Raw genomic sequence first — 25,549 nt, 5'->3', positions numbered from 1 at the left:
TCCTCTGGATGTAGCTACCCACACTACCCGTCTGCTCCCAGACACATAGCGCCTGCCCATCGAGGGTCGCAGGGGCTCCCCGAGTTAGCACAGTGCTTTTCTCGTTTACAGAAGGACAAGTGAGGCAGGGATTTTCAGTTTTCTAAGGGAGCTGGGAATGCCCCCAGCCGTGGCCTGGGACAACCCTTCCTTCCCCTGCAATGGGGGCACAGAAAGCTCTGGCAGTGCTGCTCCTGCTTCTAGACCAGGAGGGTTCATTTTGACCTCAGGTTTCAGCCCTATGCTTACCCTGCTCTTGGTTCCTGCTGTGGAATAGAAGCAAGGTGTCTGGCAGGGAGTCCCTTCGGATTGCCCCTGGAAGGGGATGACTGTGACTGAAGTTGGCTACAAAGAGGCTTTTTGAAATAGCGGTCTCGGTCTGGGCAGGAGGTGAGGGAGCACCAGCAAGCGCAATGCTCAGTTATATCTGGCCTTCGCTGAAGGCTTTCTGTGCCAGAACAGACCTGGCTGGGAGCCTCCAGCTTGTGCTGAGTCCTTGCTTGGAGGAGCTGTGTTGTGGATTGCTTGTTATCCCTCCCGAGCAACATGCATGCTGGGCTGGCAAGTGGGATCTGCTTTGCTCCCACACCAACCTCTGTTTATGTTTTTCATTTCATCTGATCCAGCTGGGCAGGCTGAGTCACTTCCCTGGGAGCCTGCTGGTGGCCAGACTCAGAGGAGGGCTGAGAGTCAGCCCAGAGACTGTGGGTATCGCAAGGAGGCTGGGAGGCACTGTCATCAGAGAAGCAGAAGTGGGACACGGTTGTGTGTTTGGCCTCTGTTCCATCCCAACCTTTTCCTGGCTTGTGCTGCACATGGAGGTGAAGACTCTACTGCCTTTAAGATGCAGTGCCAAGGTAGAGCCTCAAGAGTTGGTTAGCGCAGGGCCATCTCTGTGGAGCCACTCACAGCACCGTTTGGCAATCATGCCTAACCCAGCTCACCTCAGCCTGCTGTGGGACAGCAATTGCTGTGCCAGAGCTGGGCCATTGCAGCCTCTCGGTGTTAGCATCGTCCTGGGAAACAATGAAGAGCTTTGAGATCCTGCAGCCCAACAATGGGTTCCCTAACACACCACCACAGCAAGTGCAGGGGGTTCTTATTCTGACAAACCTCTTTTGCCCCTGAGCCCAGTGCAGCCCTCAGCTTGCTGTCTCAGCATGTAGGGGAATGCAAGGAAGATGGGGAAGAGGAGGGTGAGCATGCCAGCAGTGTCAGGGCACAGCAAAGATGGCTGATCCTGAAAGGGCAGGGGCCTCCCCAGCCCGAGATCAGCCACTCCATCCCTGGCCAGTGCAACCAGGGTCAGGCACAGCCCTGTGATCTACAGGCAGGGCCACAGTGGTGGGCCAGGGCTCAGGTCCACCTAGGACATCAGCCTACAGCGAAGGGTCCAGATCAACAGTGCCTATAGCCCAGCATAAGAATAGCTCCTAGCTTAGCTAGGCCGAAGATCAGCACTCCTGCAACATTGCTTAACAGGAACTAAGAACCCCAGGCTGAGCTTAAATAGAGCCCCTGGGCCTATGCGCAAGACTTGTGGAGGCTCCAGTTGAGGCTGGTTAAGGCCACTCAGGTTTATTAGTGCCCCCAGGGGCCTGACCATGGCTGGTCTGTGATGCAGTTAGGGGGTAGGTTTGAGGCTACGGCCACTGAGTGCTATGTGCCATGTACCGGGAGCTGTGGACAGTTTCCAGCTGTGAAATGCCCATCCTGTTCTCTTTCTTATCCACAGGCTGACTGCAGATGCAGAAAGCAGCAGAGCCTGTTACTGCACTGTAGGTGTGCGTGCTGAGACACAGCTTTGCACTGCCAGGATGTCTAGCAGAGCTAGCAAACTAGGACTGCACCAATGGTAAGGATCCCAAACCTGCACTACTTTTGTGCTCACGCCTGTAAAGTTTTCCTGTATGCAGAGTGGCTGTGGCATGGCTCTACGGCACTGCAGTGTAGGGCTTGGGTGGTGTTACCCACTGTAGCTTAGCAGTGAAGGGACAGCTCAGGGTGGGCAAGCTTGAAGGACCAGAGCTTTGTCCTGCTCTGCTCAGCCAAGTGTTCCAGCAAGCTTCTGTCTTTCTGGTGGCACATGCTTTGCCTACGGTTGGTCTGCATTTCTCTGGAGGCATGTCTGTAAGTCTCCTTTTTAATCTTCAGCTAGATGCATGTTCCTAGTTGAGCCCTACTACTGCAAACCGACCTGCCAAAACAGCTTCCTGAGGTGGCCCTGACGTCAGGGAGATTCCTTAAGAGCAGGGGAATTCATCTTGCTAGTCAAGCAATAGGTTGAGGGCAGAGCTTGGGCTAAAAACTTCCTGCTGTAAGCTTGGATAACTGTCAACTTCTAGGTTTTAAAGAGGATGTGGGAGAGATTATCAAAACTGCTCCCATAAGACCAAGCAATTCTCTTAATTTATCTTCTAAAAGGAAATAAAAAGGGTTGTGGTTCTGTACACGTGCAAGTCTGCTGGTGTCTGTAAGTGTGATGAGTTCAGTGGTAAGCCTGGTGGAGACAGGACATGAGAGATGGGGAAATAGAGATGACAAGCGCTTCAGTTAACCCAGCCAGCATGGTTTCGGTGTGTGTCCTATCAGCTCCATGGCACAGTGCGTGCCTGCTGACATTTGGGCAGCCCCAGCTTCTGGCGTAAAGAGGGTACCCCTTGCCAGATCAATGAGGAATTTGCCTCTCAAGGGGGAACAGCATCTGTCATGACCCACCAGGCCTGTGCCCACCATTTCTGTTTTGTCCCCTTGTAAGACGTTGTTTTGGACAAAGTGTGTCTGAAGCCACCTGTTCCCAGCAGCAGTGCTGGGCTGTGACACCCACGGTGCTAGCAGGGCAGATGAGGACGTGTATTGCACAGGTGCCTTCAACAAGCAGTGGACACTGGTCAGTCCTGTGGCTCTCCTGTTATCCCAGTGACCACTGCTGTCCCGTGAGGGAAAGCCGGGCTCCTGTTTGAGCTCATCCGTAGTGACAACAGACCAAGCTGAGCCCTGGGGGGAGGAAGCAGATTAGCTCACAGCTGCTGCTCCAGCTTTCTTGTATCTTCCTTGGAAACATATGGTGTGGGCTGCCCTCGGAGCCAGGGCGTGGCCTCAGGTCTGATCCTGCCAGCATCTTCATCCTCATGATCATCCCCCTGAAGCGAGCAGAGACTTCAGCCAGCTCCACCACTGTGAGCAATGCTGGTGCCTAGCAGTACTGTTGAAGAGTCTAGAGGAGCACATTGGTCTTGACCTCGTCCTTTGGGAAGTCGGGGTGAGGCTTAGGGAATTGAGGCCTGAAGGGAGAGGAGTCTGGCAGTTAGAAGAGCTGATCTCAAGTTAGGAATCTCAGGCTTTTGTTCCCAGAGGTGCTCCTGATTTGCTGGCTGATCTTGGGGTAAGTCTTCCCCATCCATGCCCCTTGACTTCTCCCTTGCACTGAAAATGCAGTTTTTTCCATGTCAAAGGTGTATTAAGAGGTTGTCTGGGCTTCCTCAAGCCTGCTGAGGTCCCTGGACACTGGCGCTGTGGGAGGGTACAATTTATTTTCAGGAGACTGTTGTGGTGCCAAGGCAACACTAAGCTGCTGTCCTAAGATCTATCACCTCGTATGATGGCTTGGTACCTTGCTAGCTAAACACCTTTAGCCTTGTAACAGCTTTGAGGGTATTTCCTTTACAGCTTTCACTACTGTCAAGTGGGGCAAGAGACAAGGTCTTTTCAAGGACACCAGTAGCTCTGCAATGTTCACTTCTTAAGATGTGAGAGCTGGGTGCATGCAGCACCACAGAAGTTGAGTGGTCTCTCAGCACTGTTTCTCCTTGGGCTCTCACCAAGGTTCTTTCAAATGATGTGGCTCCATATTCTCTCTGGCTGCAGGATAAGTGTGACACCCTCCATCACTCTCAGGGTAGGAGTAGGCCACAGCTAGACTTCTTGGCTGCATGGAAGAAGGTGTTGAGCTCACGGCGCAAACCCTGCTCTCAGTGAGTGCTGAGATTGCACAGGGCCACCAGGAGCCACTCTTAAACTGGTGAAACAGGAACCCACGATGTCTTCTTCTCAGCTCTTCCCTGTACATGCCACCTTCCACTTTCTCTTGTTAAGGAGAGAATCTGACTACCCAGTTAGGACTGAAAAAAAAATAGATAGAAATAAAGCAAGGCCAAGTTGTACCAACTGGAGTTGGAAGTGGAACGTGTGTGAGGAGCTCCTAGCTACACACCAATGCAGAGCTGCTCTGCAGCATCCCTCTCAGGAATCCACTGCTTCCAGGCTTTCAGCACATCCTTTGTGTGTGTCTCCACACACCTCCACGGTCATCCTTTGCTCAGTTTCCTCGCTATGCTTGTAATTACTTTTCCTTAACTGACCTTTTAGGGCTTCCACACCTTTTATACAATTCTGTATGTGACCACATTCTCCCTGTGCTGGGTCAGGCTGCGTGCCCGAGGCTTGCTGTCTCTTTGCTGCAGAAGATACTCCCTGTGTTCAGTGTTTTTACCCTTCCTTACACCCTTTCACCTTTCCCCATGTGAATCTTGAGGCTGAAGTTGCGGGGAAGGCATCACATCCTACTGTTGTGGACACTAGCTGGAGAGAAGCTCCAGAGATCTGCGCTGCAGCACAAGCTGTGTCCTGGGAGGCTACACCAGAGAACTGGTGATTTGGCCTGTTTCAGACTAAATTTGTCTCTTTGGTGCAGTGACTCACTACGGTGAGGTGGATCTGAGCGACCTGCTGGCACCTAGAAAGCTCTGTCCTCAGCAGAGAGTGCACCCCACCAGCCAGGAATCTGCTTTCCTTCAAGATCATCTTTTCCCTGAGCATCTTTTTTTACCAAGAGATACTCCCACACAATTGTTCCCCTAACTGCTGTGTAGGGAGATTATTTATGGCTCAAGCTGTGCTGAGGCCCCACCTCCCACATCCCCAGGACAAGGTTTTACCACGCTGGCATTTCTGCCTCCATCCTGATCGAGCGATGCCAGCATAGGGGAAGCCCCGCTCGCGTGCTGCCTGGGGCTGGGACAGGCTCAGGGGATTTCTGCGACAGCAGATGTTCCCGGGGCGTTACAGAAATATTTTGTTACAGCTCACTCTGAGGCCCAGCACACAGCTTTCGCTACCTCCTCTCTGCTCACCTCTGCTCTTCCAAGCCTGTGTCCTTTCTGTGGGAGGGGACAGCCCCAGGTAGGCGGTGGGACACTGGGGAGGGCACTCGCAGACTGCAGCCTGTACTGGCTCTTCTCTCTGGTAAGGTATTTTGCAGCCTGTGCCAGGGTGCCTTTCACCCCGAAAAATCCTGCTGTGATCCCACTTGCCTGTCCTGCACAAAGGAGCTGCGAGAGGCACAGGACAGTGCGGGGGTGCTCTCCTCTGCTCTGGGTTTGGGCATGGCAGGATTTCCAGCACTGCCTTTTTGCCCTGAATAAGCTGTAAAGCATCATTTGTATAACAGTCTGTCAGGGAAGGGTGTTTTCTCCATTTATCCTTAACCACCAGCCTGGTGGGATAACAGATAAGTGCATCAGCCCATTAAAGACTTGGCTTATACTGCAGTGGCTTTTGTAAGATGCAGCTAGGAGTTGAGTGTTGGCACTGGAGGCAGAAGGCATTAATGAGAGCTGTGCAGTTAAGTCTTGGCCCTGGGGGAACACGTGCAACCTCACACGGTGCACCAGACCCCTCCATGCAGAGATGAGGGTAGTTTCGGCTTCCCTTGCCCTCACTGAGACCCATCTCGTGGAGCTGGGCCAGTGATGTCCATGGTGCTTCCAGCAAGCTGGGTGAGGAGCACCCACCTGCTAACAGAGCAGCTGTCCACACCTGCAGGGGTATGTTGTGCCCCAAGGCCACAGCACAGCCCCACTGACTTTGGCAGCAGTGAGTCAGTATACGGCCCTTACACCCTTTGCGGTGCCTCAGGCACAGGCTGTGCGAGGGGAAACGGCTCTGAAGCCCCCTGCACAGAGCAGCAGCCCAGCGGTGCATCAGCGTGTTCACGCCGTGTGGAGCCACAGCTGCAGGAGCTGCAGGGCTGTGGGAAGGTGAGAGGGGCGTGGGGCAGCGTGTGGTAGGGAAAGCAACAGCTACTGTGAGGGGAACGTGCCTGGTTTGGAAGGAAATGTGTTTTCCATGGATGGGAGAGGGTCTCCAGCCAGGGTGACAGGAGAGGACCTCTCCCTTACCCCTTCAGCTCTCAGCAGGGCTGTTTGCAGGCACTGGAAAGGTGCAGGCGTGCCTTCTCTTGGAACAGGAACACCGGGAAAGCTCTGAGCTCTTCCACTTGGTTAAATTTGTCACTGGTTGCAGCTTAGAGAAAAGCCTTCCCCCTCCCCACCCTCCTGCCATCAAGAAGCTGCTGAAGGAATCAGGTCGTTGATCCCGCAGCTGCGAGGCCCCTAATTAGCCCAGCTTCTGGGAGTCTGCTGAGAAAGCCGGCTGTGTGCGAGGCAGCTTGGGGACCCGCGGTCCCCGGCATGGGGGAGAAGGGCTGCATGCAGGCAGGAGCCTGGAGAAGGAGGGAGAAAATGGCAGCGCTTCAATGCATTAAATATGAGGAAAGCCTGCCGAGCCTGCTGCATTCTCCCCATGTCTCTGTGCCTGGGAGGGGAGAAGGGGACACACTTTTGGGTGACAGCAAGGGCAGGCGGACACAGAGCTGGGCTCACTGCAGGCAGGGAAAGCAGCAAGGAAAGGCGGCTTTCCCCAAATGCCTCTTGCAGGCACGGCATGCATGTGAGGCCCCAGCTCCCCTGGGCCCCTCTTCTCGCACACATTTAATAACGATTGCTGGTCTGGGTAATAAAGCGCTGTTTAATAGCGAATCGATCTGGCAGCCCAGGCGGGCAGGGAGCACTGGCTGCCAGCCCCAGTGGCTGCCGTGTGCAGACCCAGTGCGGTGGCAGCATGGTGGCCGAGGGCACTGCCACCGCACCCCTCACCTTGGCACCCAGCTGCCCCACGCTGGCTCTGGGTGGGATGTGAAGGATGAGATTTTTTTCCCCTTGTAGCACAAAGTGGTCTCCTGAGGCTGAGGTGACATTCCCATCCTTGAAGTGGCTGGTGGCCCAGCGGTGTCATGTTCCTGGTGGCCTGGGACACCTTTGTACCTGTGTCTGTGGTGTGCTTGGGGTGAGACTCCCCCTCCCTCAGAGAGACGAGTTTCCAGCATGGGGTCTGCTCCCCAGGGCAAGGGCCGGCAGCTCGCTGGGGCTGACTGGTGTCCCAGGACACAACAGCTCTTGTCATCTTGTCCTCGTGGTCCCCAAGCAGTGGTGGGGTGTGGGGGCAGCCCATGGCCTGCAGCACAGGGCTGTGCATGCTCATGCATGAGGACACGTGCCCATGGTCACACCGGAACGTACGTGCTGCTGTGCAAGGACAGGCCACGCATGGTGGTGTGTGTGCTGTCCAATGGTGATGTGCGCACCAGGACACGGAGACGTGTAGGGTGTGACACTGGGACACGCGCAGCGCCGTAAGGCCTCGTGCCCAACAGGGTGTGAGGCCAGGCTGACACTGGTGCGTATTGGGACCGGCACGGCGCCACACCGGGGCACAGGGACGGGGGCACTCAGGGACAGAGGGACACGCAGATGTGCACGGTGCTGTACCACGACGGGCACCCTGGGACACGAGGACGCGCACGGTGCTACACCGGGACACGCCCGCCCGCCCACGGGGACACGCACCTCAGGGCCGATGTGGGTCCGCCCGCTCCTGGCTCCACGTGTGCCGGTGCCACCGGGTAGGCCGGGGCGCGGCGCCCGGCGGGGGTTTCCCATTGGCTGCCGGGGCTGTCAGCGGGCCGGAGTGACAGACCCGGGCCGGGATTAGCACGGCGGGGAGCGGCGGCGAGGAGCGGTGGCACTGCACCGCACCGCACCGTACCGCACCGCGCCGCGCCCCGCCCGACGGGGCGGACTGGGCCGTGCTGTGCTGAGCCGTGCGGTGCTGAGCCGTGCGGTGCCGTGCCGGCGGGAGCGCGGAGCAGCGGCGCGCAGGATGCGGCGGCGGCGGTGGCACTGCCGGTAAAGCGCGGGGAGCGGGGCGGGGCGGAGCGGGGGCCGGAGGCCGGAGCGGGGAAAGTTGCAGCAGTTGTTGCGGGGGCCGGGGCGGCTCGGCTCCCTCCTGCCAGTGGTGATCGGCCGGGGCGGCGGCACTGGGCTGCGGTGGCACCGCTGGATGCCCCGGCGGGGCCGGGACCCGCCCGCTGCTGCCGCGGAGCCGCCCAGGGGACAGGTGCGGAGGGGCGGGCGCGGGGCCCCGTTGCGGGCAGGGGGAGCCCGGCCGGGACATGACGGGTGGCTCGGCGGGAGGAGCGGGCGGGCAGGAGCTCTGGCGGCCCCCTTGGCCGGGGGGGCTCCCTCCTCATCCGGATGGATGTCACATCCACTCAGCGCTGATCCCGCCGAGACGGGAGGGGCCGGCGAGGGAGGCCGAGCTGGGGGCGCCGGGGAGGGAAGGGCGGGCTTAGCCCCATCTGGGGGTGGGTGGGCACGTCCCCGGCCCCAGCACCCACTCGGGAAGGGGTCCCCGTTCGTCCCGCAGCCGCAGGGCCGCCAGGCACTCCTCCTCGGGCACCAGTGCACCCCCGAAACTATTCCGTGTCCCTCCAGAGTGCAGAGGCACCCGCGAGGCGGGGGGGCATCCTGCCCCAGCTCCGGCACCGGCAGCCAGGTGTCCCCCGATCCCAGGCGCCACTGCTGGCTGTCCAGCACACAGAGAGGGCCCCTCCCGCCAATTCAGCCCCCAGACCCGCCCCTCTCACTTCCCTCCCATCGCTGTCCCCTTCTTTGCCCATTCCCCTTGCATCCTCCTCCGGCTCCGGCACGTTGTCCCCACACACCCGTGGCGTGGGTGTGCTCTTCCTCCGCAGCGTGAGCAGTTCCTGCTGGCTGCTGCCTTCACCCGCATCGCCCGCTCAGCCCGGCGAGCGCCTGCACGGGAGTAACCATCCCCTGTTGCACGGGGTACAGCTCAGAGCTAGGGCCCGGAAAAATCCCTGGACATCCCCGCAGCTGCTCGGAAGGGCCAGCCAGGAGGAGCAAGTTTCTTGTCTGTATGAGATGTTTTATTGAACAATTCAGATCCCCCACTGATGTGCAGCCTCCAGCTATTGCACTGCAGCGCCCGAGTTTTTCTCCGTGAACGTGTGCCCTGGGCTGCCCGGTCAGGGTTGGCTTCTCCGCGGCTTTCCTTCGCAGGCCTTCTCCTGCCTTCAGGCAGTAGGACCAGCAAGGCTCCCTCCAGCCCACCGGTGCCTTACAGCCCAGTCCATTCATCACAGTGGCATCAATTTGATTCATGATTTAAATCAGCAAGCAGGAAGCCTTAGCTCTGTCGTTATTCAAGAAAAGCTGACTCTGCTGGACGGTGTAGCCAGCCAGCTTCAGAGGCTCGCAGGCAGGCATGGCCTTTACTCTGAATTTGATAATTCTCCTTTGATAACAGGGAGGACGTGCTTTACTTATCCCATTTATTTTAGCAATAACTCACATGTATTGACATAGGCTGTTTTTTTTTTTAATTTGTTTGTTATGTTACAGTGAATGCCAACTATTTCTAGTGATAACTTTTTTCCCTCGGCATGTGTGTCAGTCTGTGTTGAGATAAAAAGTGGAATTTCATTTTAAATATATAAACCCCACATCTTTATTATTTATCAGTTAATTTCAGCAGCCTTGAATGTGAACTCAACTGTAACTAACAGGGGAAAAAGATTGTAAAAACACTGACACATTAAGCAAGAGTGTTCCTTTGCGGTGAGTGAATTACAGATATCTGCTGTTCAGCAGGAGCCAGATTTTTTAGTAGTGTGATAGCGCAGATAGATGGGTGCCTGCCCCACGGGGGTGATTTGGGCTATTTTGTTAAAAGTTATGTCTCTGCATCTCTGGAGCCTAAACACTGTTGAAAACCCAGCCCTGCATCCTTCAGAAATTTAATCCTGTCTGGTTTGTACTTGGAAAGAGGGAGAAGACATCATGCTTTCCTCCGTTTGCAATTGGCATTTGGTTTCTCACTTCCAAATGATGAGATCTAAGTGAGGGGCACAGTATCTTGGCATCTGTCAGAAGGCAAAAGCAGCCAAGGCAGAATATTCTCTGCACACCAGGAATTTGGAGAAACTTGGGAAAGGATAAGGAGAAGTTTTAGCTCCACTGGGAGAAAGAAAACTGTCAGCAGCCCTGCCAGTGGTGCTGATGAGGGCTCCAGGTCCTGCCTTTCCCTACAGCACTTTGGGGTGGCTGGGCTCATCCCTCGATAAAGCTGCATACAGGGCCGGCCTGCTCTGTTCTCCCAGGGCAGGATTGTTGTAACCACAGCTTTTTGGATCTGCAGGTGTTGACAGCTCTGTCAGTGTCACCAATAGCAGCTGCGGCATGTGCTGGTGTGACACACTTTAAACCCAGGCTGACCTCCAAAGAGAGAGGCTTCTTGCCCATGCTGCTCGTGTTAAACTCCTTGAGCAAATGTAATTGGAGGCTGTCTCAGTGATCCAGTGTAGCATTTTTTTTCCCCCTTATTGAAGTTATTTTAGTAGGCTGTGGGTAGTAAATATATTCAACCAAAAGCAGGATGAATGAAACGCATTTTAAAGCGCATAGTGCGCTCTCCTGCTGTGTCTGAGGTGCTGGTCTGTGGGGGAAGCGCCTGAGCATCCTGCTACCCTGGGAAGAAAGCAAACGCCCCGGGGGGTCTGGGGACTAAGCAGAGGGCATCGGGTGTCCCGCAGTGCTGCTGGTGTGATGGCTATAATGAACCTCGCCTGCTTCTTACAGCAGGAGGGGATTTGGAGGGGGTTGTCTCATCTGGAGCACCTGTTTCTCCTGCCTCGAGAGCAGGGCACCTTTTGCCTGTCCTCCCTGTGGCCCCGGACTTCTTTTGTCCTCCCTCCCTAACCAGCTCTTGTCGCCCTTGTTCCAGGGCTGCCTGAGGATGCATCGCCCTTTGACCCGGCTGTCATCTCAGGGGTGCTGGGAACTCACCTCCCCACCATCCCCGTGCCGCCTTGCTGGGCTCTGGACCTGACGCCTCCGTGCCCTCCTCTGGTGGGATGGCCCAGGCGGGGGGACCCGTCCGCTTCCACCCCGAGGAGGGCTGCGCCGCCTCGCCCCCACCATTTGCCCGTGGGATGGACCGGAGGCCCTGGTTGGTGGGGGGCAGCCCTGAGGCTGGGAGGCACAGCCCCCCGCGCTGCCTCACCCCCAATCTCAACGCCGGCCGCCTGCACCTCCTGCGCAAGGGCCTGGCCCCCGACGTCCGCCGCTGTCCCCTCGGCCTCTACAACAGCACTGGATCCTTGGCCCGCAAGCCGCTGGAGGCAGCTGCTTTCGGCAATGGGAGCTGCCCGAGTGTGGGGCGCCTGACGGCCCCCTGCACCCCATGGCGGGGCCGGCCCAGCCCCGCGCTCTCCTCCCCAGGCAGCCGCAGCCCGGTTGTGGCGGCAGCCCCGGAGGGACACAGCTCCGTCGTCACCTTCCGCTTCATCGAGAAGGCCAACGTGCGGACCCTGGGCAGCCTCCCTGCCTCCCAGCCCCGCTGGGACAATGGCCCCCACAGCCTCAGCCGCAGCCTGGAGCTCAGTGGGGATATGGGGTCTCCCCAGCCCCAGCCCCTGCCCCTGCCCCAGGAGCAACTTCTGCACAGGCTGAAGCTGGAGGCCTCTGCATCTGACCCGCTCCTGGCTGGGAACAGGACCCTGGCGGGGACACATCCTTGTGGAAAGGAACCCTGCGCCCTCAACACCGACTGCATCTGCCGCTCCCTCACCAACGGGCTGCCGGAGGATTTCCCTGCCTTCACCAGGAGCCCCCTGAAGCCAGAGACCCGACCCCAGGTAGGTACCAGGCTGCCCTGCCCAGGGTGCAGGCTCTGCCCGGGGATCCATCACCTACTCCTTGCTCTTCCCTCTGCAGGGCAGTGTCTGGCCGTATCCCCGGCAGAGCTCAGCCCATGCCCAGCGCATTGCCAAGGCCAAGTGGGAATTCTTCTATGGCTCCTCGGATGCCCCAAAGGCAGGTAAGAAGTCAGTAGGGGGTTGCCTCAGCCAGACCAACCTCTCCTTGGCAAGTCTGAATGCCAGGACTCCCTCTGGGGCTGCCAGTCCCTTGGGACTTGGTGGTGCCCACTGGACAGCCGAGGTCCCCCCAGGATCAGCCTGTCCATGTCCTCCTGGGGCCAAATCCTGCATGTACCAACCTCCCCACAGAGTTCCCTGCAGCCGTGCAAAGCATCGTGCAAAGGGGGTGACGCAGAGCCCTGACCCCGGCAGCTCCCAGCTGCCTCTGCAGAACGGCTTTCGAGTTCAGACGGGGGCTCAGGGCTGGCTGTGCGTGCGCTAGCACCGACAGGACCCCACTCCTTCCCCTCTCTGCTTCTCCCCACCCTTTTTCCTTCTGGTTCCCCCATGCCCGTTACACACATGACCCTGCTCTTGGGGTGCGTGTGATGGGGCAGGAGCAGCTCCCCACAGCTCTGAGTGCTTCAGCCTCCCTTGCAGGCTCCTCTGCCCCCGACTCCGCTCCCCTGGCCGAGCATCCCCAGAAGCCTGTCCACTCGCTGCCCACTGAGCTGCCAGGGCCGGTGCCCGAGCCGGAGCACAGCCTGAGCCACGTGGAGGTGGAGATAGAGATGTCTCCTCCGGGCGGCCAGAAGCCTGGCTCCTGCGAGACTGGGATTATAAGAAGGACAGTGAAGTACTCTGAGACAGACCTGGACACCGTGCCACTGAGGTGCTATCGCGAAACCAACATCGACGATATCCTGGCTGAGAAGGAGGAAGTGGATTCAGCGATTGAGAGTCAGAAGGACAGCGAGAGCAACCCGAGCTTTGGGGGCACCCCGGGCAGGAGGAACAGCACGCCGGAGGAGCCCCCTGCCCTGGGCACCGGCTTTCCGAAGGACGGGCTGCAGGATGGGGCGGCGGATGAGGACAATGTGGTGTGTGAGGCGACAAGGAAGGAGAACAGGGAAAGGTGAGGCTCCGTGCACAAGGGCAAAAAGCTCCTCTTGACCTCCTTATTGTCCCCTGCATGGCAAAACGGGCTCTGCTGAAAGAGTCTGAGACAAAAATTCCAGTAGCTCCATGTGAGCTGTGCTTGGGGGTGAGAGTCGTGGACCACGCCGCTGCGACTGGGGCTGGGACTGAGACTGGGAGAGGTCCCTTGCTGCCCCATGGAAAGAGTAGGGCAGCACCAGTGATCCGTCCCCGGGCACTGCACTGTGGGCCCTGCTCCCCTGGGGTGAGCCCTGCAGCTCAGGTTGCCTGGCTGAGCGGAGGCTTCCTGGCACCGGTCCCACCAGGTTAGTTATTACATCCCGGCCCGGTGCTGCTGGGTGTTGCGGTGATGGTGTCAGGGCACCTGAGCCCAGGCCATGTCCTGGAGCTGCTGCCGTGTGCTGGCAGGCGTTGCTGGGCTGGCCACCCTTCTGCAGGTGGCTGTGCTTTGGCAGCAGGATCGGTCCCCTTTTGGTTGGCCTCAGTAGGTATTTGCCATGTTTGGGAAAGAGTGGGGAATGCACTGGGGTGGAAAAAGCCTTTTGTTGTCTTCCGTGTCATTTTTCACTTGTGTGGAAAAACACCCTGTGCTGGGAAACTGATGGAGTGGGTGGCACCAAGGTTATCATCCAGTTGCCCACCCGTGGGCAGCTAACGCCATCCGAGCTGCCGTCTACCCTGCACCAGGCACTGGCAATTAGGACCTATGGGAGATGGCATTTTGGCCAGGCAGTATGAGACTCTGCCTGTGGAGCATCCTCTGCAGTGGTGGTTTGAGCATGAGGAGGGATGGGCATGATCCATCTGCCCCAGGAGGCATAAGGAGGGAAGAAGCTCTAGAGCACCGTGCGGGACGGCCGCCTGGAGGGGAAAGGCCCTGGTAGGCAGTGGGAGATGCCTATGCAGGCAGTGGAAGCTGAGGGCATCTCCTGATGTGTATCAGCAAAGAGTCTTGGATGAGATGAGGGGGCTCAGCATCAGCAGCAAACGTGCCACAGCAGTGGGGAGAGGTCTTGCCTAGAAAGTGCAAAGCCAGGGTGCTGCTGGGGATGCTGTGTGGCAGCATGCACTCACCTAGCTGTTCGAAAGGCAGGCAGGGAGGATTTAGGTGGAAAAAAAGGAAAAGGGAGGCTTTTATGTCAGTGATGGGAAAAGACAATGAAAATATAACCCCCAGTGGTGTCCCCGTGCTGGGAAGGAGAAGACAAAGGTGCTAGGCTGATGGGGAGGGAAGGTGTGCGTTGCAAGGGTAGCTGGGCTCCTGCCAGTTTCTCCAGCCCTTGCAACTCTAGTGGAGGGGATGGATGCATCCCTCCCTGCCACCCCCCCTATCTTGAAAAACTATGAGTTCCAGAGAAAAGCCATTTTTAATATATTTTTATTTCCAAATTAATAGTGATGCAAGTTTTGAGTAAGGTGTAAAGTTATTGTCACTGCAAGCAAGTTCTTCAAGTTGCTATAAAAATTATCTTGCATAGTGATATTTCATTTCCAAATATGTACTAGGCCACTACAAGTCCTGTGAGCTGTAAGCCTAGACCTGCTTTTTGCCCCCTGAGAAGCCTTACTCTGGCTCCCCAGACAGTGCTGGAAAGCTTGGATCTGTCCTGAAAGACATTGTTGCCCCTAAAGGCAGTGCTGCCGGTATAATTACCGATGTGTGTATAGGAATGTCATGTTCATTTTACATGGCTTCTTTGTAGACCAGTGGCTCTTTTGGTTTGCAGCCCCTTGAATATTCCCCAGGGAGGTGCAGACCCTGTGAGCAGTGTCTTGAAAATGATGAACCTCAAACCACGAACTTGTTTGGTCCCGGCATCGCAGTCCCAGGTTTTTTGCCTGTGCACTGTTTCTGAGCTCTGCAGCTGCAGTCCTCCTCCCTGTTTACCAGTATTGAAGTTTTCAAAGCTTTCTGCTTTGCCTGCTCACAGGAGGGGTGATGCTGGGGTGATTAAGAAGCCGTCCGGGCTCCCCAAAGCCAATACCATTCTGCTGCTGCAGGAACTGCTGTAACCCAGTCCTGGCCCTGGAAAGGACCAGCCCTACAAAATTACTGAAGCACCCTTGGATGCTGATTTGCAGCATTTAGACATGTAAATCCCTTTGAAAATCTAACCTTAAAGGTTTAGCACCCTGTGCAAGGGAGATTTTGCCTTGGTACTATCTTATTGTCCTTCATATTCTGGCCAAAGGGCATCTTTGGTGATGTGCCCTCCCAAAATAAGAGAGCATGCTAACCGCTGCCCGGACGTTGGGCTAAAAAAACCCAACCCCAAATCAAACGAGACATGGAAAGTGACAGAAGAAACAGTGTCTTCTTCCAGCAAATCTGCTCCCTGAATATATTTAGAGTCAGATCTACCAGCTCTAATGACTAGTGTAAGCCTTTACTGTCTTCATTCCCATTAGTTCCAAAGAGCCGAGACCTGTCAGCGAGAGCGGGCTCAATTCCTGTCCTCGAGCGTCAGCAGATGTGCTGGCTGAGCTGGAGGCAGGGCCTGGCTTGGTCGGTGGCACCGGTGCCTTGGGCTGATAAGGGAGAAGAGGCTTTGATGGGGGATGCTGCACTCCCCCGAGAGCGCCGGGGGCTGGAAGGAGGCAGAGACGCCTTTTCTCCCTGCGAGCAGAGCAGCCTCGTCCCAGAAAGCCCTTGGATCTGCTACCTGGGAAACCTTTCCAGAGCCTTTGTGCTTGCTGCTTGGCAGAGGGAAAAATAGCTGCAGGGCATGCCTTGCTGGGGATTAAAAAACTATTATGGCCCTGATTTCATCAAATGCTTAAGCATAGACTTAGCCCACCTCAGTAGCCACAAGCCTCTGACGTGCAGTGCTGAGGCTGAGCCTCATCCCAGAGCCCAACCTGGCCACAGAGCCGCAGCTCGGGGCGATGCTCCCGCATCCTGCAGCCTCTCATTGACGGGGCTGGAGAGCGGACGGGGACACTGTGGGTGACACCAGCAGGCGCCTGACGAGGAGTGGGGAGAGGTGCCTGCAGCTCGTGGGGGAGGACTGGGGGCATTGTGACCCTGGCATGGATGTGGCAGAGGAGCGTGGGCAGGCGGCAGGGGATTGCACCACCCATGGTCAGCACCTGCGGCTGAGCATGGGTTGGAGCTGGACACCGAGGCCTAAGAGTGGGCGGCTGCCAGGCTGGAGGAGATGTGTGAAGGAGCCTGGGAGGAGTGCAAGGAGCTGCTGGGGCTGCTCTGCACAAGAGCTTTGTTCAGAGAGGAGTAAAGCAAGCGGCTGCTGGGTGGTGCTGTACAGCCTCAGCTTCCTGAAGCTGAGCTGGGATTCCCACACAGCTCCTGCCGTGCCCATGCAGACAGGTGATGCGGGCCATAGCAGGGTGCAATCAGGGGTCACCCCCCAGGAGGGACGTGGGAGCATTTGCCAGAGAGAGAAAACCACTGAGGGCCTGAGGAGAGAGATTTTCCCCTCTTCTCCACCTCTGCAGTCACGGCACAGTTCTGCAGTACCAGGCTGGGAGAGCAGGGCAAGCCCCTTCCCTCTCGTCAGCCACGAGACACAGCTGCTGGAGCCCAGTTGCTCAGACCCCCATGGTCCCCACGGGCAGTGGGGCCTGAAGTGCCTGAAGTGCACTTTGGCTTTGGCATCGATGTGCAATGCAGCATGGCCATCGGCTCCCGGGATCCACTTCCCAGTGGGGACCAAGCCAGGTGCAGCGGGGCGGCAGCTGGGGAGGGCTGGGCAGCACGACAGGGGCTGATGAAGCATCTTGGTCTGAGCGGGAGTGGTGTGTGTCAGCAGCATTGCGCCCGTGCTGCTGTGACTAGATCCTTCTGGAGCTGAACAGCTTTGCGCTTGGTATTTCGAAGTGGAGAGATGGCTTCCAGAGGGATGGTGTGGGCAAAACCAGCTGTGTTTTCTGAGGCTTGGTGGCAATGTACTTGATCACAGGAATGAGCCCATCTCCCTCTCCTGGGAACAAGGTCTTTTCCGTCTGCTGGCATTGTCCTCCCCAGCACAGCCTGTCGCCCTCCTTATGGATTCGAGGCACAAAACAAAGTCAGCAGCGTTAGCTCAGTTTGGTAGCACACAGCTGGGTGGTAAGGACACTGAATGCACATTCGCATCTGTAAAGCTCATCTGCAGATGTTAGAGGTCTCTGCTGCCTTCTCCTTGCCAGAAAGTCACCACAGAGGTGGCAGCTCCTGAGGCTCCTCTGGGAATGAAGAGAGCATCAAGCAGTGCTGCACAGCCAGGGAAACACTGGTGGATGGGTGAGAGCAGCCTCTGCCCTGCCTTGCTTACCTGTGTCCGGCTTAGCTGCGCTCCCCTTGAAGCCACCTGCCGCTCTTGGGAGGTCCAGCTGCCAGCTCTTGGCCTGCTGAAGTAATCGGGGTGAGATTTTTTGAGCGATATATGAAGGCTAATGAATGAAAATCATTTGGTGCTTGTAACAGCAATGCATCTTCTGAGCCCTGTGTACGAAGCTGTTTGTTCATAACAAATGTTACAACAAGCTGGAGCAGCTCCTCTCCTTTAATCAGAGGAGAGAGTGGCATAACAAGTGTATTTCTGCTGCTTTAATAAAATGATAGCAGCTTCTGAGTGAAGTAGGCTTTTAGGGCTGTGTTTATGCTCGTACGGCTGAAGCACTGATGTTCCTTGGGCTGGAAATGTCCCAGTTGTCACGTACTCAGATGGATGGGCAGGCTGCACTTCACCTCCTTTACAGGACAAAACACTCAGGGCTTCAGGATTTAGAAACTCCTGTGCTGGGCTGGACCCAGACCTGTGCTGGCGACAGTCTGGGCCTTCCTGCGAGGCTGATCTCTGACAAGATGATGAGCCATGACCAAGCCTGGTCTCTAGCGCATGGGCCAGCTCAGATCCCCAAGCCCAGATTTGAGTGTGAGGCTCCCTCCATACTACCTGGGGAAACCTGGGACTCAGCATTGCCTTGTGCTGGGTCCCAGATGTCTCCTGGGGCTCAGCATCACCTTGTGCTGGGTCCCAGACGTCTCCTGGGACCAGCCAGCAGACCTTGCAGGTCAGTGTTGGTCATGCTCTGAGCATGGTGCTCAGTGACCATGGTGCTGACTTCATGTTGCGCTGTCCTGAGCAACTTCAGGAGGAGCCTTCTGGGGTGCTGAGAGCTCTGAAGGCTCGTGGAAAATTCAGGCATTTCCAGATTTGGTTGGAAATGTAGCTGAACCACATCCTGCTTCCTGTGCTTGAGCCCTTTGTTGGATCTAAGCTCAAGTCGAGTGACTGGGAGCAGTAGCCATCTCATAAGCTTCTTATGAGGATGAGCCACTAAAGGAACAAAAGTCTGTGGCACGTTAAAGGAGAAGCATATGTCTGGAGGGAGGCCAGCCCAATCCCTCTTCCCATGATGCCTTGGGCAGGCGAGGCGTTTCCTTGGAGGTCTACAGATGTTCAGAGGAGATTTCTGCCCTCCCCAGTTTCCTTCTGGAGCTGCGCATGGGCTTTTGTTTCAGGGCTTTGATCCCTTGCTCCTCAGTGACCAGTTCTTCTCACTTTCTTTCCCTCTAGGATCGGGGACCAAGACACGCAGGGTATGCTCAAGTCTCCAGTGCCCTTCCTTCTAGGGCACAGCCTCTCCAAGGATGGCATGGACTCTTTCAGCAAGCATTTTGAGAGCATCATGGAGTCCCATCGAGCCAAAGGCACATCTTACACCAGTCTGGACTCCATTGACATCCTCTCCTCTCCAGCCCGCACCCACGGGACCTTTTTCACTTTTGACCTCCCAACCCTTACCCCAGAAATACAGGGACAGATCCGAGACAGCGCTAAGCTGATTGAGGAGAACTTTGCTCCTCTGGCTCACTTGGAGCCAGACTCTGGGACCAGTTCAGCCACAGATGCCCCCTGGACAGAGAGGGAGGAGGAGCGGGGGAGACGAAGGAAAGGTGCTTGGCACAGCCCTTGCCGCTCAGAGGACAGCTTTGGTACTCCCTTGGCCTCCAACATGAGGTGAGTGACCGAAGTTCCCTGCTGCCCAGCTGGGCCACCAAGGCTCGACGTGGAGTCTAACCCTGTGCGGCTTGTTTTGCAGCCACAGCGTAACCTGTGTTGCTAGGGAGGAGGGGAAGGGTCAAGACTGGGTGTGCTGGATTTTCTGTGAAGTGGCCGATCAGGCCTGTGATCACCGTGGTGTGTGGTTGGCATGCTGGTGGGAGCGCATTTCCTTTTTCATCCTTGCCAACTTTGTTGGTGCTGGAGGGCTGTGAGGTTTCCTCCAGCCTAGCAAGCAGGGAGTCCCAGGACTTCAATCCCATGGTGGTTCCTGTTGCAGGACAATCCAACATCTATGGTGGCTGTGGGGAGAGGCCAGTCAGAAGTTGAGTACCAGTAGAAATTCAACAGCCTTTTGTTCCTGGAGGCCAAGACTTCCTGATGCTGCTGTGTCCCCCACCATCTGAGTTGCAGCCTCCTGTTTTTTGAGGGCAAGAGTCCTATGGTCTTGTACCTATTGTCCCAGCCTCCTGAACCTCCTCAGCCTTGTGTATGTTGGGAGACGGAGGGCAGAAATGAGCACGGCCCACCAGAGGCTCCCTGTACATTGCTCTGAGCCTGCCTGCACCCGGGCTCAGGATAGCAGCCCCATGCCTGGGGAGATCTCTGATGGAGTGGCTGGGGAACCTCAGGCCCACCACTTCCAACCTGACCCTGTGTGAGACCATATCCAGGCTGAGATACTACCTTCCTGCACTCCACCCTCTTCCAGCAAGGTTTTGGGCTGAGGCACTTGTGATGTGGCGGCTTGGCAGGCCTAATTCTTAATCTTTTCCAGGATGCACTTGTCTGGAGTGTGGTCAGGTCTGGTCTGGATGTCAGGTCTGGTCCAGTGATTCAGGAGCAGAGCTGGTGACTCTTGGAGAACTTGGTGTCTCAGTCATGCCAGCACTGACTTTCTTGTTTGCATTGCCTCCCTGCAAAGTCTCTCTCCCCAGTGATCTTCTGTGCAATACCAGAGCCTCCTGAATCCCTCGCCTGCTTTTTAAGCTTTGGTCTTTTCCACACCAAATATTTTTGGGTTTGGTCTGCTGCAGACCAAACCTATGTCATTTCTGGCTGCAACCTGTGCCATCCTTGTAGGCTTAGCTTGCGGTGGGGATCTGAGTTCTGTGTCCTCTCTGGTGTCTGCAGTCAGGAGAGGAGAGTTGGGTATCGTGTCTGCTCTGTGGTCCCTAGATCACTCCAAGGGCATTTTGGGGCAGAGAGGCGCCAGGTTAGGCCTTCCCTTTCTTTGGGACACTGAAGCCAGGGGCATGGTGGCACAGAGGCCAGGCAGGGTTTGCACAGTAAAACTGGTGGTGTCCGAGAGACACAAGGCAGCGAAGGGTGGCAGTGTCCAGCCGTGATCAGTGCTCTCTGCAGGAAGAATTGCTTCCTACTCCTCTGCCAAGGCAAGGGACCGACATAGCACCCCGGAGAATCCGCGAGGACAGCATCTGACTTACCATCCACAGGGTGCCGTCGTACCACCGCAAAGCTGCCGCAGGAGCACGGGAGGTGTGAGGGTGCAGAAACACAGCCGGCAGCAGGAACGGCCGTGAGGCAGCTTAACAGAGGTTTTTCCTCGCGGGTTTATAGTCGATGGCGCACAGAGCATGACGGCAGTGCCGAGGACGCTGCAGTGCTGTCCTCCCCTCCGAGCTCAAGTTGCAGAGCAGCACTGGGCTGTGGCACAGCCTCCCCTCGCAGCCCCCGTGGGCGGTGGCAGACAGGGAGGTAGCTGTGGTTGGGATCTGCTGTCTTACGCGCTGGAGAGGAGGGCAGATTGGGACTGGCGGCATGAGCTAGCCTGGGAAGCAGGGAAGGCGTGGGGTACCGGGGGCTGAGACAGCCCGTCATCCGCAGGGTCACTCCTCAGGCGGCAGGGCTTTCTGGGAAGGGAGAGGTTCAAGAAGTTTACTCTTTCCACATCGCTGGTGCTGCCAACTTTCTAGACTCTGAGTGGAGCCGACCATGAAGCTGAAGCTTTGCAAGCGGTTTGAAGAAGTGTCTGGACTGGTTGTTCAAAGGTTCCCGTGAGCTGGAGTCAGTGGCTCCTGGTGCCTAGCAGGACTGATCTGCTCGAGTGGGGAGTATCCCTGTGACCCTCCCATTAAGGGGTCTTTAGTGGAAATTGCTGGGGAAGGATTCTCAGGAACGTCTGCAGCCATCGTAGTGCAACATCACCCGTGCCAGCAGGGCCAGAGGTGGATTTGCCACCACCTATGGTCACAAGCAGTGCAGACCAACTGCCACCAGCTCAGGTGGACTGGGCACCCTGGGCAGGGGGGCTCTGTGGCGCGGGCGGTGCTTTACGCTGGCTGTCTGCCTCAGGGTTGGCGGAGGTGACCTCAGGCTGCAGGGCTTTGGCATGAGGGGTGAGTGGTGACGGGTGTAGCCCTATGTGTGCTGCCCTGTGGCCATCCCTCTCGCGCCCCCGAAACCTTTGACGTTATTTGTTGCAATGGCTGGTGTCTGGATGGCCCTGCAGCCCGTGACTTTCTGTCTCTCTCGGTGGCAGGAGCCCCCAAGCCGGTGATGCTCCCCTGTATTGCCAGAGAGATGTGGTGTGCCCCATGGCTCACGGCCTTGGTTCATGCAGCCTCGTGGCTCACACCAAGGCTGTAGCGTCCCTCGGCATGCGATAGTCTGAGACCACGCTTTTATCTTGACCTTGTGCATGGGGAGTGTGCCTAAGTGCAGACTCCTTGGGCGCTGGGATGCCTCCGCCTCCTCCGGTGGCCTTGGCTAAAACGGCAGGGAGCAGTGGCTGAATAGCGAGGGTCCCAGTGTGGAACCCCCACCCCTCCACAGCAGGACACCCCAAGGCAGCACCCCCAGTGCGTGAGTAGGTTATCGCCCCGGTTTGGGCGGGAGGTGATGGTGTGCAGGTCCCCTGCTCTTGCTGGGCAGAGGGCTGCAGTTAAAGCAGTCTGTCCCCTCCTTTTGGGGGGTCCCTCCGGGGCTGGCCAGGGACAAATGTGGTGCTGGCAAGATGGGTCAGGAGCTGGGGCAGCCCTGGGGACTGCAGGGAGGTCACTTCTGCAGTGGCAGCCAGACTTCTGCAGCTGCAGGTGCAAATCCCTGGGCTTTTCTGTGCTGCCGAGTGTGCGTAGGAGCCCGGAGCGTCACCTCGCTGGCCGCAGGCCCATACGCAGGCAGCCCAGGGCTGCCGACCCCGCAGGCAGGCACTGCAGGTTGCAGGGCATCGGCCCCGGAGGGATGGAAATGACCAAATTCCATCTCCCCGAGGGTGCAAGCCCCCTGAAATCCAGCCGCCCAGCTTCCCTTCCCTGTCCCACTCCTCCAGAGCCAGGCGTGGCCCCAGGCACAGCCATGCCGCTCCGTGAGAAGTGCCAGTGGAGAGAGGGGATGTGACTTGCCCCCATGCCACCCCCGAGAGGGGTGAGCCAGGCAGGCTCTGCCGGGACAGAATTGAGGGCATCGCCTGAGGTGGGACAGAAAGAAGGGCAAGCGAAGGAAAGGGGGCTGCAAATGGCCTGGTGAAGCAGGGCGGGTACCAGAGTGAGGGGCAGCATGCCTGGAGCCTCGCAGGAGCGGGGGCTCAGCCCTGGGGCTGCGGCTGCGTGGGAGGCACAGGCGCCGGCAGCCAGACCCTCATCCTGCGACGGCGGCTGCTGGAGTGCCCGGGCCCTGCCAATAAGCTCCGCTGCGTTTCTTTATAAGGTGTCTTATTGCTGCAGCAGTCAGTGAGCTGGTGCCCCCCTCCCCTGCCCCCTTCCCGAGGCCAGCGCAGGTCTGTTAGCTGGCCTGAGCTCCTAGGTGGCACTGGGCAAACTGGTGAGATGATGTTGTGAGGGCTGTGCTCAGTTTGGGGCCCTGTGGGGTGGATTTGGGGTGAGGGGAGAGGGCTGAGCAGAGGAAGGAGGGCAATGAGGAAAAGATGGAGATAGAGATGGGAGGGATAGTTCAGGGTGGGAGCACGGGACATGGACAAGGCTAGAGTGCAGGATGAAGAGGTGTCCCCACAAGCGTTGGCACAGCAAGAAATGAGGCACAAGCCAGAAATTGTTTGGTGGGATTGCAGAGTCAGCCCGTGTCCTCTGCAGGAGCGGTTGTGCCCCCCAAAGAGGGGCTGGTGGGATGGGGTGATGGAGGACAGGCAGGCATCTCCAGAGAGGGCTGGTGCTGCAGAGGAGGCTCTGGAAGTCTGCAGAGAAACAGGACTGAGGAGGGGCACAGCTGCCCAAAGTTTGGTCCTACCTGGATCTGGCAGCAGTAACGCTGGCAGGCGCCGCTGTGTCTGCGTGATTTGAGGACCAGGTTGGACTCCAGAGCTGCCAGAAAGCAGGACCAGCCCTGCCTGTGGTTGGAGGCTGGCCTGGATGACCTTCAAGTGTCCTCCCAGCCCTAACTTCAATTCTGCGAGGAATGAACCAGCCCAGATCTTGGCTGTCATAAATCAAAGTCGCTCCGCTGAGACCGATGGAGGGAGCTGCGTTTATTTAGCTCAGCCAAAGATCCGGTCTGGTACATTCTTAGCAGCAACATTAGGCAGTCTGGGTTCGCTTGGCAGAGGCACTGGGCATCTAGCCATGCATGTGGGTCACCGGGAATCGACGGCAGAGTGCTGCTCTGCCCCATGCACGTGTCCCTCACGGACTTGGACCAGGCTCCCTGCCCTGTCCCTTTATGGTGCAGGATACAAACCAGGCTCCTGTGGGGAGCAAGTGGCACTTGGATTGTGGTTGGAGGTTTGGAGTTTCCTACAGCAGCTGTCTCACCTGGAAATGTGTCCGTCAGGACCTGGACAACCCAGGAGCTCAGCTTAGCACCCCCAACTGTAACCAATGGCCTCCCAGTCTGGCCAGTCCCCAGGCTCTCCTTCCCTGCTCCTGGGGAGCAGAGTGTTGGTACAAGGAGGGTCCCACCATGCAGGTACAGTGTGAGAAGGGTCCCACCATGCAGATACATCCCTGCTGGTGGCCAGGAGCTGGAGGTCAGCCCTCCAGGGCAGGCTTTGCTGAGCAAGCGCCTTATGGCTGCCCCACATCCAAGAGAGAAGATATGCTCCCGGTTGCTGACAGCCATGGAGAGAACATGGTGCTGGGTGAGCTCAGTTTGTGGTGGCAAGGTGGAGAGGACGTTGGGGCTCCTGCAATGACACACTGCATTGCAGCTGGGAAAGGTGCTGCGGTCTCTCCTGCTGGGCTCCAGGCAGTTGGGCAGAGGAGGAATGTTGGGGAAAGACAAGGGTCTGGCTCCAGGAAAGGGGCGTCTGGCCGTGAGAAGGAACATTTGGGCCCTGGAGAAGCATCTGGCCCTGGAAAAGGAGTGTGTGTGGTGTGCTGGCCCCAAGCAGGACCATGGTCCTGCAGCAGCTCCCCAGCGCTGGGAGCACAAGGCAGTGCTCATGCTGAGCTGGGGTGGGAGGTGGTGGGTGAAGAGCCTCTGTCCCGGGGCGAGCTCTGAGCTAGGTCAGGTCCTTTCCTCACAGAGATCCTCAGAAGTGCCTCGCTGCTGCCAACACAGGCACTGGGGACCTGTGCTCCCTAGCAAACACCTCTGAGGTGGCAGGGGGACCTGTGCTCCCAGTGACGTTGGGGGCGGCAGTGGCTGCCCTAGGCAGGCAGCAGGGAGAGGGATGAGCTAGCGCTGGGTCTGCTCGGGGATGACTCATTTGAGGCACGCTGAGGAGACTCGCACAATACCAAATTTGATCTTTATTCCTTAAGTGTGGGCCAGTTCTCAAGTTGAAAACGTATCTAATGTAAAAAATATTATCTCAGTGTTTCTTCAAGCCAAACTGAAATGTCACTTTAGAAAGTACACTAAAAAAACCCACCCTGAGACATTAGCTCATTGGCAAGGAAATTAGCGTCACCTCAGTTGCCTCAGACGTGGACACGTCTCTTTGCTCTGTTCTCCATTTGCTTGAGGATTGGGCTCTTGGCTTTCTCTATTTAAGCTGCACATTCTCCAAGCCAGCTGGGGCTTTGAGTGGTGGCAGATGGGTGCCACGAATGGGGCACTCCCAGCCTATCAAGGCCGATGGTCCATCTTTAACAGTATGAGAGTGGCCAAGCCTGGCCACATCCAGGCTTGCATGTTGGAAGAAAACTCGTTTCATGGCATGGCTGGGTAGTGCCTTGTCCTGAGAGCAAGGTTATGCTTTGCTGATGTAAAACCCCAAATCAGTATGGGGACTTGGTGAGGGAGGGGAGAGTAGATCCCGCTGGTAGACCTGCTTTTACACCCAGACTGTGATCCCTGCATGCCCATTGCAAGAAGCAAGGCAAGAATTGCAGCCATGGGTTGGGAGCCTGCAGGGAGAAGCAAATGTTGAAGGACAAGAGAGGTTTTTGAGGCTCAGCACTAGGTAGGAAATCTGAGGACCACAGATTGGGAAGAGAGGTCACAGGGGGAGCCTCGAGCTCTAGATTTGCCCCAGGAGCCTCCAGGAATCGTCCATGTGAGGGAGAACAACCTCTCAGGTGGGACAGGCAAGGTCCAGAAGGGTATCAGGATTTTTTTAGTGGTGGTGGTTGAGAAGAATGAAAAG

At 57.2% G+C, this 25,549-nt stretch overlaps 1 protein-coding gene across 2 annotated transcripts in view; it reads left to right on the top strand.

The window, feature by feature from the left end:
• Positions 1-25,549, top strand: part of PSD (pleckstrin and Sec7 domain containing) — a 46,614-nt gene that overhangs the window by 815 nt on the left and 20,250 nt on the right. Inside the window, exons 2-5 of one of the 2 annotated variants that reach the window (XM_086751802.1) lie at positions 10,963-11,875; positions 11,955-12,057; positions 12,539-13,013; positions 18,559-19,002. In XM_086751802.1, coding sequence (XP_086607928.1) covers positions 11,093-11,875; positions 11,955-12,057; positions 12,539-13,013; positions 18,559-19,002 — 1,805 coding nt within the window. In that variant the 5' untranslated portion in view covers positions 10,963-11,092. Of the gene's footprint in view, positions 1-10,962; positions 11,876-11,954; positions 12,058-12,526; positions 13,014-18,558; positions 19,003-25,549 lie in introns of those variants that run through there. The other variant, XM_086751803.1, reaches the window with a different exon arrangement.

Source organism: Chlamydotis macqueenii, chromosome 7 (genome assembly GCF_036417535.1).
Source record: "Chlamydotis macqueenii isolate bChlMac1 chromosome 7, bChlMac1.mat, whole genome shotgun sequence".
Lineage (NCBI taxonomy): Eukaryota > Metazoa > Chordata > Aves > Otidiformes > Otididae > Chlamydotis > Chlamydotis macqueenii.
The sequence above is the reverse complement of the archived record's forward strand: the minus strand, read 5'-3'. Positions and strand labels throughout refer to the sequence as shown.